The sequence below is a fragment of the Dermochelys coriacea genome, chromosome 5 (genome assembly GCF_009764565.3).
Source record: "Dermochelys coriacea isolate rDerCor1 chromosome 5, rDerCor1.pri.v4, whole genome shotgun sequence".
Classification (NCBI taxonomy): Eukaryota; Metazoa; Chordata; order Testudines; family Dermochelyidae; genus Dermochelys; species Dermochelys coriacea.
Window position 1 is genome coordinate 129,889,571 of NC_050072.1, and position 13,332 is coordinate 129,902,902.

Genomic DNA, 13,332 nt, shown 5'->3' on the forward strand with positions numbered 1-13,332 from the left:
ATGGTGTGGCTGATGTGGTTGGGTCCTCTGATGGTATCACTACAGTAGATATGGGGACAGAATAGGCAACGAGGTTTGCTACAAGGATTGATTCCTGGGTTAGTGTTTCTGTGGTGTGGTGTGTAGTTGCTGGTATTTGCTTCAGGTTGGGTACGCTATTATTTATAGTCACTTAAAATCTATCTTTCTGTAGTTAATAAATCTGTTTTATATTTTTTACCTAAACAGTGTGTTCTTTGAAGTGCAAAGGGAAATCTGCTCAGTAACAGGGGCTGGTGCATTGTCTCTACACATTGAGGGAGGGGCGGACTGCATAATAACTTACACTGGTGAGGCTTCTGATTAGGGCAAGACGGTACAGCTCTGGGGTCCTAGGCTGGGGGCTGAAGCTTCTCTATTGTTGGTTCATGAGTGCCTGGGAAAGACATTCATGCAACTGCAGCTGGGTATGTCCCTGCCTGTTTGTGTGAGCGCAGGACCGGGAGGGGTCTGCAGCTTATCATAGGATCACAGTGTGGGAGGGGACCCAGGCTGGTGAGACAGGGCTCAACGGTACCTCAGTTCCAGGTTGCACCCCGGAGAAGTCAGTCACCTCAAGATTTTATAGATCTCTACCATATCCCCCCTTAGTTATCTCTTTTCCAAACTGTAAGGTCCAGTCTTTTTAATCTCTCCTCATATGGAAGCTATTTCATACACAATCATTTTCGTTGCTCTTCTCTGCACCTTTTCCAATATCTCCTTTTTGAGATGGTGTGACAGAACAGCAGGCAGTATTCAAGCTGTGGGTATAGCATGGATTTATATAGAGACATGACATTTTCTGTCTTATTATCTATTACTTTCCCAATGGTTCCTAACATTGTTAGTTTTTTTGACTGCCACTAGACATTGAATGGATGTTTTCAGAGAACTCTCCACAATGACTCCAAGATCTTTCTTGAGTGGCAACAGCTAATTTAAACCCCATCATTTTGTATGTACAGTCAGGATTGTGTTTTCCAGTGTGCATGACTTTGCATTTATCTACACTGACTTTCATCTGCCATTTTGTTGCCAAGTCACCCAGTTTTGTGAGATCCCTTTGTAACTCTTCACAGTCTGCTTTGGACTTAATTATCTTGAGTAGTTTTGCATCATCTGCAAATTTGCCACCTCACTGTTTACCCCTTTTTCCAGATCATTTATTAATATATTGAATAGCACTGTCCCAGTACAGGACTTGGGGGACACCATTATTTACCTCTCTACACTCAAACCTGACCATCTATCCCTTCCCTTTGGTTTTCTGTCTTTTAACCATACTGATCCATGAGAGGACCTTCCCTCTTATATCATGACTGCTTACTTTGGTAAGCCTTTGGTGAGGGACCTGGTCAAAGACTTTCTGAAAGTCTAAGGACACTGTGTCCACTGGATCACCCTTGTCCACATTCTTGTTAACCCCTTCAAAGAATTCTAGTAGACTGGTGAGGCATGATTTCCCTTCACAAAAGCCATGTTGATTCTTCCCCAACAAATCATGTTCATCTATGTGCCTTAATACAGTCTGCTCCAAGAGGTGTTACCTATAATCATTAGTGCCACAGAAAGCACTTTAATGCTCCCTCCCCCTCTGGGGAAGGAAGAAGGCATCTGTAAATTTCTTAACTTCAAATGAGACTTTTTGGATTCCACAATTGCAAAGATTTATGCACATGCTTAATTTTATTCACAGGAATAGTCACAATGCAATCAATGTAGCTACCCATGTATGTGAAGTTATGCGCTTGCTTAAATCTTTCAAGGATCAGGGCCTCCATTAATATAGATATGTCCTTTGACAACTTTAAGGAGTTAATTTGTCACACCAGAGGCAAGAAAGGCTATATCGCAACCGGTCCTCCAGAGACATGTCACAATCTGAGGTCGCTATGAAAGGTGGATGCTGAAAAAAACATTTTAGCCAGCACAGTTTACACAAAGGTGGAAGGTATGTTTTGCTTATAAGAGAGTCTTAAAAAGATAGCTAGACACTAGGTCACTGACATGACTACCGCTCCCTCAAAAGTGCATGAGCACAAGGAAAGCTAAGCATGCAGCTCAGAGATGTGTTATTTCTCCCCCACCTACAATCTCTGCTGGTGCTCTTCAGGGCTAGCAGACAGGACTCCCAAGTTCATTTCCTTCTCCTGAGCAGCCACTGCCAGTGTTCCTCCAAACTAGGGGAGCGTTTCTCCTTCAATCTCCTTTCCTCCCTCCCCCTTTGTCTTTCTTTCCCTTCCTCTCTGCATGTAGAATAAACTACTGACCAAGCGCAAGCTTAAGACTATGTTCATCTGTTTAAAACATTCAGTCAAGGCAGCCATTAATTCAATACCCAGAAAAAAAGAGTTAAAGAAAACATTATAGACTCATAGACTTAAAGGCCAGAATGGACCATCATGGTCATCTAATCTGACCTCCTACTCATTGCAGCCTACAGCCTCACTCCTGTAACAGACCCCTAACCTCTAGCTGAGCTACTGACGTCCTCAAATGATGATTTAAAGACTTCCAGAGAATCCACCATTTACTCTAAGTCATGTCAGCAGGTGATCCATGCCCCATGCTGCAGAGAAAGGCAAAAAAAAAAAAAATCTAGGTCTCTACAAGTCTGACCTGGGGGAAAATTCTTTCTGGACCCCAAATACAGCGATCAGTTAGACCCTGAGCGTGTGGGCGAGACCCATCAGCCAGACACCTGGGAAAGAATTCACTGCAGTAACTCAGAGCCCTCGCTGTCTCGTGTCCCATCTCAGTCTGTTGGGGATTTTTGCTACTAGCAGATGCGCCACACGCTGCAGTAGGCAATCATACTATACCATCCCCTCCATAAAATTCAGTGTTGAAACCAGTTAGGTTTTTTGCCCCCACTGTTCCCCTTGGGAGGCTGTTGCAGAACTTCACTCGTCTGATGGTTAGAAACCTTTGTCTTAATTTCAAGTCTAAATTTGTTGATGGCCAGTTTATAGCCATTTGTTCTTGTGGCAGAATTGGCCCTTAACTTAAATAACTCCTCTCCCTCTCTGATGTATTTATAGAGAGCAATCATATCTTCTGTCAGCCTTTGTTTGGTTAGGCTAAACAAGCTAAACCCCTTAAGTCTCCTCCCATAAAGTAGGTTCTCCATTCATCCTAGTAGCCCTTCTCTGCACCTGTTCCAGTTTTAATTCATGTTTCTTAAACATGGGAGACCAGAATTGCCCAAAGCATTCCAGGTGAAGTCTCACCAGTGCCTGGTATAATGGTACTAACACTTCTCTGTCTCTACTGGAAATTCCTCGTCTGATGTGTCTTAGGACTGCATAATCCTTTTTCACAGCTGCATCACAGTGGCAGCTCAGTCATCCTGTGATCAACCAATACAACCAGGTCTTTCTCCTCCTCTGTTTCCAACTGGTAAGTTTCCAGTTTATAGCAAAACTTCTTGTTGTTAGTTCCTAAGAGCATAACCTTGCCCTTTGAACTATACAATTTCATCCCATTTCTATTATTTCAGTTTTCAAGGTCATCCAAATAGTCTTGTATGATATTCAGATCCTCCTCTGTGTGGGCAATACCTCCCAACTTTATGTAATTCACAAATTTTATTAGCACAATCCCACTTTAACATCTTTATTACTGACCTTGGCACATAAATAAGACTAGTTCCAAGACCAATCCCTGAGGAACTCCACTAGTAACCTCCCTCCAGTGTGACAGCTTACCTTTCAGTACTACTCACTGCAGTCTCCCCTTTAAGCAGCACCTCACCCACCTTTCAATTCTCGTATTAATCCCATATTCTCCAATTTAACTAATAATTTCTCCTGTGGAACTGTATCAAATGACTTATTGAAATCAGGAAGATTAGATCTACTGCATTTCCTTTGTCTAAAAAATCAGTTATCTTCTCAAAAAAAGAGATCAGGTTGGTCTGCCACGATCTACCTTTTGTAAAACTATTTTGTATTTTATCCCAATTACCATCTACCTCTATCTCCTTAACTATTTTCTCAAATTTTTTTTTCAAGAATTTACATATATTCGTCATGACTAGATTAAAATGGCTGGTTTAAATAAAGATATGGCATTGGAAAAAATGCCCAACAAAGCATTCTGTAGTAGTCATTTTATAGGCAAAGTATTACAGATGAGCCATAGGCAATCAAATCTTGTTACGTTTCTCTATTTGAAAGGGAAAATTTTAGCATCTCACAATTTGAGAAATTAGATATTTATTCAACCCATTTTTTCTTCACCCACATATTATTCATTTTGTAGCCTTCCTAAAAGATACTCTAAAGAGGTTTAGTAATAAGTTTTACTTTTCATATGCATTCAAAAAGTGCCATTTATGATGGTATCAAAGCCTCAAGTAAGATAAACTGCAGTTATTTCACTAAGCTAATATCACTAGAAAAAAAAGCAGCTGAATCAAGTTATTCTCACTGCTACTTAGTTACTGTACATATTTACAGTACATCACTGAGAAATTAGGAAAGCCTCAGGGAAAAATAGGACAAAAGGTAGTTATATTCTCCTCCCAACCTGTTCGAGACTTGAAGGAAAAAAAAAAGTCGGTTATGGTTCTTCTTTATCTTGAAGAGTGCCAAATCAAAGCAAACTGGTTTTGTTTAGACAAATTAGGAAATAAATTCCAGCTAACCTGCTCTCAATTAGAAAAGAAGCTCAGATAGTTGGGGTGGAATGGAAAAGAAAGAGACGACAGGGGAAAGTCTTCCTTGCCAATTTCCTTTTAACAAAGCATGCTGGGAAGGGGCACAGTCTGTACCCCCTATAAAATGCAGATTCACCAATTTCTCACTCAGTTTTAAAGAAAATGCTGTTGGGGAGAGAAGTAATGTTGTATGCATTGGAAAGGATAAATGTAAGCTCTAGACCAATTCCGCTGTTTGAATTCCTCTAACTATATATGTTAGAAATTATATTCTTAATGGAACAACTTGTATATTTTACAGTCTACAAATCCAAAATAGCTTGACTTTAAAGATACAGTATTTATTTTACTTTACTTTGCTGCTACTGTGGTAGGTCAGACCTGTTGGTGATATTGTACAATGAATGTTTGTACCTTCTGCCAATATTATCTAAAAGAAATTTCCCAAACATCTCTTATCTTATGTTTTCTGTAGCTTTAAAAAACATTACAAAAAGATGGCTTAATATCAAATACTTTAATCCTCTTTGGCTATAATCAAAACATTCTTTCTATCAGGACTCTCAGGGCAAATTTCCAGAAAAACATGACATAGCATCTCTGGTCACTCACTTCCACTAAACTAATCTTGCTTTAACTTCCTAGAAGGAATTAGACAAAAAAATGTTCCCCCTTTTCATACCTTATATGTGCTGCCCAAGCCACTGTTACTATTAAAAAAGTCATCAGGTAGACTGCAATTTTCATTAGTAGAAGCTGTTGAATACTTTCACCTAATTTCTGAAATAAAATACAGTGTTATTAATAGAAAAAGCACATCATTGCAAAATATAGACATGAGGAATGTTACATTCTAAAATCGCCAGCAACATCTGTAAACAAGTCATAGCTTCACAGTGCAGAATAAATTTTTGAGAACGTCTTGCCTGCTAAAATACTGATTTCTTCCAACCATTTCCATTTTCTGATATATCATCCATACAGTACCACAAAACAGAGTAGTGTGCTTATCAGACACTTGTAAGCCTTCTGGAATATCTGCTCCAATTACCTAGATGACTGCATAAGATGTGCCAGGCTGTGGTTTGCCAAATAAAAATAGGAACCATTGCTAAACAAACGTGGAGGGTTTTGGTACTGCTCACTTTTAAGGGGCAAGACAATCACTTGTGTTCACAGTTAAAGAAGCGCAACTATTAATCAAGCTGGCCTATTGTGTATCCTTTGTAAATTACTACACCTCTCTGTGCCTCCATTTCCACATCTATGAAAGGACAATGATAATTATCTTCATAATGCACTTTGAGTTCTACTGTGAAAAGTGCTATACAAGAGCCTGGTATTACCTGTGCTAAGATGACCCTACACTGATTTAATGAAACAGATATTTGTTAGCTGAATTGAAGATATCATTAGGATTTTGAGAATTACTTAGATTACAGTTTCTGAGTGCAGTGAAACTGTTAAGAGCTACAGAAATGGCTTGTTTTACTGACATCTAAACTGTCATTCGGGACATTGCTACCACATTTTAATTTATAGGATTAGCTTTTTAAAAAATCCTGAAAGATAACTGTCTGGAAATCATCAAAATACAACACCAAAACCAAACTCAAGATTTATGAGAGCTGCGTTCTTTCAACACTACTTTATAGTGCAGAATGCTGGGGAATGAGAAAGTATGACATGTCCAAACTGTCTTCATTCCATACAACCTGCCTCAGAAAAATACCTCCGTATCTTTTGGCCCAGAATAATCTCAAACCAAGATCTATTGACACAGTGCAGCTAAGAGGATCTGAGCACCCTCATTGCCAGGAGGCGCTGGAGATGGATCAGTCATGTTCTTCAGATGGAAAATGATTCCATCACCAGAGTAGCAATAAGATGGACATCTGAAGGCAAGCAAAAATAAGGCTGCCCAAAAATAACATGGTGAAGAGCTGTGGAAGCAGAGCTGAAAAACCTGGGGCACAGCTGGGGAACCATTGAAAGGCTTGCCAGAATCAGACAGGAGTCGAGGAGCTTCGTTGCTACCCTAAACGCCAGAGGCATAATAGGAACATAATGATAAAAGATAACTAATAGGATGGATACATAGTGATAAGCATCTCTCTGCTGTTATAAACTTTGTGTTTAACTTGGAACACAAGCTCTGCATGGCAACACCTTGTCACTTTACTCGTTGCTATATCATCATTACCTCTGTGACATGTGAAAAGATATGGGTTGAGCCTTACATCCACCAATTTCTTAACTACTGCAGAACTACTTCAACTTCACATACCGCCATCATTATTTCAGTAATCCTTATGGTGCCAGTACACTATATGGAGACATAATGAGAGAGTCCCTGGCAGAGTTAGTCTAAATCAGAGGTGGGCAAACTCTGGTCCGTGGGACCATCCTGTCCGGCGAGGCTCGCCCCCGACTCCTCCCCCGCTGCCATGCTGTCGTGCAGCGCAATGCTCTGGGCAGCGGGGCTGCAGAGCCTGGCCTGACCTGGTGCTCTGTGCTGCGCAGCACAGCCACGCTGCCAACCACCAGTGCTTCAGGCAGCGTGGTAAGGGGGCGGGGGGGGGGGGTTGGATAGAGGGCAGGGAAGTTTGGGGGGGGTTGTCAGAGGGTGGGGAACAGAGGGGTTGAATGGAGGCAGGAAGGAGAGGAGGGGCTGTATGGGACAGCGGGAGGCAGTTAGGGGCGGGGGGTCCGGGGGTGGATGGGGCAGGGGGTCCCAGGGGCAGTCAGGGAATGGGAGGAGTGTTGGATGGGGCAGGAGTCCCGGGGGGGGCCGTCAGGGGGCGAGAAGTAGGGGGGGTCGGATAGGGGGTGGGGGCCAGGCCATGCCTGGCTGTTTGGGAAGGCACAGCCTCCCTTAACCGGCCCTCCATACAATTTCAGAAACCCGATGTGGCCCTCAGGCCAAAAAGTTTGCCCGTCCCTGGTCTAAATAGACAAGATAAAGGGTAGGAAAGGAGACAGGTATGGAAAGGCAGTAACAGAACTGAGAATAGGTTCTAGGTCTCCTGACTTCCAGCCTAATATCTGATTCACTAGACCATGATGCCTTTGGTCACTGTGACGTGACATAACATGACACTGCATTTCTGAGAGGTCTTGACCAGCAAACATCCCCATTCAAAACTTCCCAAAGCTGGAATTTCGTGCAGGCATTCTTCAGAAGCCTTAGACATGTTTGCTTTCAGTGACTTGATTCCAGTATGTGAAGGAAGATGAGATCAGGATGCAAGAGGCCAGAGTCCCCCAAACTGTCAAATGTGGACCCCAGAACCTGCTGGTCATGTATTGCTGGTTCCTCTACCTTATTTCCTACATATATTTTGCCAGTTAAATTATTTAATGCATCTTCAATAGAAGTAATTTGCTGCAGTTGGCTAAGGAATATAGTGTGGCTGAGTGGGAGGGGAAGTGTCATAAGACAATCTTTATTAAAATATGGTTCTTGCTGTAAAAGTTTGAGGATGCAGACACTGCACAGAAGGTCTGTTTTCATTATGGTTCAATTTTGAGCTCTCTAATCTAAATACAATAAAATGCTAAATATGTCTTTGCAATCTGAATGGCTAGGCCTTATTTGCTCACTGCTCTGTACAGGAGAACAGAAGACCAAACAATCTGATGTAAGGGCAAATCATTTTCTCAACCAAGGAAATGTTAATTAACAACCTAAACTCTAGTATTCAAAGTCCAAGAACTGATTTAGCAGCTATATCTCTACTTCCACAAAAAACTAAAACTTGGTTTCCTTCTACTTATACTTAAGGCCAAATCTTGCTCTTTGCTACAATTCTATAAATCTGGCAGAACTCTGCTGACTTAATAGTTTATTGATATTCACATCAGTGAAGGGGAGGAATTTGGGCCTGTTGATCTACAGCTGACTCTTCTGCAGTCCTGGAGCCTTAAAATTCTTCCTGTCTTGAAGGATAGTACCCTCCTGGGGGAGGGGAGGAGATTTTTCCCTTGGGAATTTTAAGGCTTTACAATTGCAGTATTTCCTTTTCCAGCCACTTTGACAACTGCATCTATTAAGTCCATTTTTTTCTGCATTAGTAGATATCCTATTCTATTACTTTGCATTCCCATTATCTTACATAATTTAATGTCTTTAACCTATCCTTTTGATAAACATAGACCTGTATTCTCTCCCTTTCTTTTAAGTGGTGAGTTCTATAGCTAACTTTACTAAGCCCTCCAGCGAACAAAATATCCTTTGACATATTAGTTGCCCTGTCATGTGCTTTCTCATCTGTGGCGCTATTCTACTTGTAATTATGGATCTAATCCTGACTCAGCATGCTGAAGTCAATGGCAACCCTCCCACTGACCTGAACAGGTATAGAATCAAACACAGTGACAGGCACTGCACTTTACCTTGGGACGTCAGTGTCAGAATGCCTTCCATTAAATTATCTTAACTTATACGGAAAGAACGTAGTTAACCTTTTCTTTAATACAAATACATCTTGCAGATCTTCTTAAGAGATTCACTCTAAAGTCATAGATTTGTTATCTGAAAAATCATCTTTACATCAATAACTATTTACATTTAGCCTTAAGTTTTTTCTGACTAGGCATCCAATGGTTAGGTATCAATCTACTTGCATTATCTTACCTCAGAGAACCTGTTTCTTGGCTTAAAGCTTCGTGCAGACACAAGGGTCTGCTTGCAATGATCTAATTTCAGGCTAAAGAAAGATCTAACTGAAGATATCACTTAATAAATGTTAAGCTCAACTTTGTTTTGCTGTCATAATTTGTTTCATCCCAAAAACAGATTTGTACAAAAGGGGGACATTAACTGCAAATTCTGTACAATCTATATTGGAGATATTTACATAAAAAGGTATAGTATGGTGAAAAGTATAAGCCTACTGGATTGAAATTATTCCATCTCAAAAGTTCTGAGTTACCCAGGAAAGAATTTTCTGTAGTATCTGGCTTGTGAATCTTGCCCATATGCTCAGGGTTTAGCTGATCGCCATATTTGGGGTTGGGAAGGAATTTTCCTCCAGGGCAGATTGGAGAGGCCCTGGAGGTTTTTCGCCTTCCTCTGTAGCATGGGGCATGGTTGACTTGAGGGAGGCTTCTCTGCTCCTTGAAGTCTTTAAACCACGATTTGAGGACTTCAATAGCTCAGACATAGGTGAGGTTTTTCGTAGGAGTGGGTGGGTGAGATTCTGTGGCCTGCGTTGTGCAGGAGGTCGGACTAGATGATCAGAATGGTCCCTTCTGACCTTAGTATCTATGACTCTATGAATCTACTACAAAAGGATATGTGCCAAGTCTATTTGCCAACTGTAGTCCTTAGATATTCTGCAATTAATATGCTTTTCATACTAAGCACCTTATCCCACCAACAATCATGCAGATACATAACTCTGCTCATGAGACTGGTGACACTGATATAATGATATTAATATTAATAAGTGAAATTATACACGTATTTAAAGGATAAATGGTTATTTTTATAGATGTCTCCATTAGCAAAACATGGAAGAGCACTCCTTTTGAAATACAAATCCTCCTATTCTAGCCCAATGGAGGGTACCTGAGAAGTAATTCCACTAGGGAAAACTTTTTACACTATAATCATGGGCAATACTCCCTACCTCAGGGGTCTCAAACTCAAATGACGACGATGGTCACATGAGGACTAGTGCATTGCCCAGAGGGCTGCATCACTGACACCCCACCCTTGCTGTCCCTGGCCCCACCCCCACTCCACCCCTTCAATGAGGCCCTGCCACTGCCCCGCCTCTTCCCCGAAGTCCCCATCCCAACCCTGCCCCCAGGGGGTGCCGGAGGGGTGTGGCGGGAGCTCAGGGCAGGGAGTTGAGGTGCAGGAAGCGTGCAGGATACGGCAGGGAGCTCAGGGCAGGGAGTTGGAGTGTGGGGTGCAGGAGGGGTGAAGGGTGCGGCGGGGGTCAGGATGCAGGGTGTGGCAGGAGGCTCTGGGCAAGGGGTTGGGGTGCGGCAGGGGGTGAGGTGCAGGAGTTCAGGGTGCGGGCTCCGGCTTGGCGCCGCTTACTTAGAGCAGCTCCGGGGTGGGAGTGGCGTGCACCAGGACTAGGGCAGGCTCCCTGGGGATGGGGGCACAAGGCTCCGTGTGTTGCTCTTGCTGCTCCTCTAGGTACCTCCTCCGAAGCTCCCATTGGCCGCAGTTCCCCATTCCCAGCCAATGGGAGCTGCGGGGGGTGGTGCCTGGAAGTGAGAGTAATGCAGGGAGACCTCTGCCCGTCCCCCCTCCGGGGCCGCAGAGGCATGGTTCTGGCTGCTTCAGGGAATGGCGTGGGCACGCAGCACCACAGGGTAGGCAGAGGGGAGCACGGGGGTGGGGGGTTGGCGCGGGAAGCTTGGCGGGCCGCACGAAAGAACCCCGTGTTTGAGATCCCTGCCCTACCTGCTCTCTACAGAGAAAACAAGGGACAACACTAATTTGGTATCTGTCATAAATATAAAGGGAAGGGTAAACACCTTTAAAATCCCTCCTGGCCAGAGGAAAAATCCTTTCACCTGTAAAGGGTTAAGAAGCTAAAGATAACCTCGCTGGCACCTGACCCCAATGAGGAGACAAGATATTTTCAAAATTGGAGGGAGGGAGAAACAAAGGGGTGACTGTCTGTGTGATGCTTTTGCCGGGGACAGAACAGGAATGGAGTCTTAGAACTTAGTAAGTAATTTAGCTAGATATGCATTAGATTATGATTTCTTTAAATGGCTGAGAAATTAGACTGTGCTGAATAGAACGAATATTCTTGTCTTTGTGTCTTTCTTGTAACTTAAGGTTTTGCCTAGAGGGATTCTCTATGTTTTAAATCTAATTACCCTGTAAGGTATTTACCATCCTGATATTACAGAGGTTATTCTTTTTACCTTTTCTTCTATTAAAATTCTTCTTGTAGGAAATTGAATGCTTTTTTTTTTTTCAATTGTTCTTAAGATCCAAGGTTTTGGGTCTGTGGTCACCTATGCAAATTGGTGAGGATTTTTATCAAGCCTTCCCCAGGCAGGGGAGTGCAAGGTTTTGGTGAAGATTTTTTGGGGAAAGACGTTCCCAAACAACTTTTTCCCAGTAAGCCCAGTTGAACGTTTGGTGGTGGCAAAGTGGAAGTCCAAGGGCAAAGGGTAAAATAGTTTGTACCTTGGGGAAGTTTTAACCTAAGCTGGTAAAAGTAAGCTTAGGAGGTTTTCATGCGGGTCCCCACATCTGTACCCTAGAGTTCAGCATGGGGAAGGAACCTTGACAGTATCCTATTTTGAACTATACTAAGATTCAATCCCGCAAGCGCTTACTACTAGATTTTAAGGCTTCGTGCTCTGATTTCAGTGGGACTACTCCTGGTATTAAGCTGTGTCTGGAAGTAAACGTTTGTATGAAAGAGATACAACTCCACCCATAGAATAAGAGAATATGTTATCCAGAGTGGCTTAGTTGGAAGTTTATATCCTCAGCTAAAGAGCATAAAAATAAAGATATTTCCATGAACCTTCATATGTGCTATCTAAATAGTCCAGTACTGAATGTCTTTGATTTCCTACTTTTTTTTAAACCACGTGTCTTTGGTATATATTTAACTGAATTCACCACTTTAGTATTGTATTTTCTTTAGTCTCGCCCATTTCTTTTGAAATTATTTTGATTTGTAAGGATAAGGCCTTTTCCTGTAGCCATACTGTAAGGCCTAAGGCCTTTGTCTGCAGCCATATTAGGAGGTCAGCAGCCATGAGCTAAGCAGCAAAAAGCCACATCCTCACATTCCATCTAAATTATATTAAAACAATGTAATATTGGACTATTAAGAAGGCGATCCTGTCCTAACAGTACCCACCATCATCCAATAAAGAAACAGATCTTAAGGTGGTTAAAGAAAACGTAGTTTGATAGCATTCTGTCTGGCAAAGCAATCGTTTACCAATAGTTGTGGTTGTAAAAACCTCATTTCCTTATTGTTTTGTCTTTATGGTCCCCACTTCTCTATTCTTTGTCTGCATGATCTCTGTCTGATTCTTTGATTGTTTCTGTTACATAATTAATTTTGCTAGGTGTAAATCAATTCAGGTGGTGGGGTAAGATTGGTTAGAGAATTTTGTTACAGTAAGTTAGGATTGGTTAGTAAAATTTTAGTAAAACAATTGATTAAGGTATAGCTAAGCAGGACTCAAGTTTCACTATATAAACTGGGGTCCAAAAGGAAGTTCTTGAGAACCAACTCCAGGACACAGCCCCAAGATCAGTTGCCAGACCTCAACACCGTGCCAACCATACCATGCAGAAACTGGAGTCCCCCAGATTACCTGATCCTGATTGGCCATTAAGAAAAGTTCATCTGCCTTATTGGGAGTGGTGATCATTGTATGTTTAGTGTGTGCATTCTGTTTTAGTAACGTTAATAAATAGAGGTTAAGTAGGATATTACTGCATAAGGCTCTTTCACTGGTAAAAGACCCCACAAACCTGCAGAGTGCAAGGTTATGCCCTGAGCCCACGGAAGGGTAAGGGTGGGTGCCTAAATTAACAGGGTTACGCATTGAGCCCTAGGAACTGGGTAAAGGTGGGTGATCCTAGACTGTGAAAATAACATAGAATTTTGTGTGGGTAACAGATTACATTAACCATTAAACTGATT

General features: G+C 42.1%; 1 protein-coding gene across 1 annotated transcript in view; it reads right to left on the reverse strand.

Annotated features, from left to right (window-relative positions):
* TMEM175 (transmembrane protein 175) overlaps nt 1–13,332 on the reverse strand; it is a 52,588-nt gene that overhangs the window by 35,932 nt on the left and 3,324 nt on the right. The window contains 1 exon segment of the mRNA XM_038403835.2: nt 5,364–5,461. Coding sequence (XP_038259763.1) covers nt 5,364–5,461 — 98 coding nt within the window.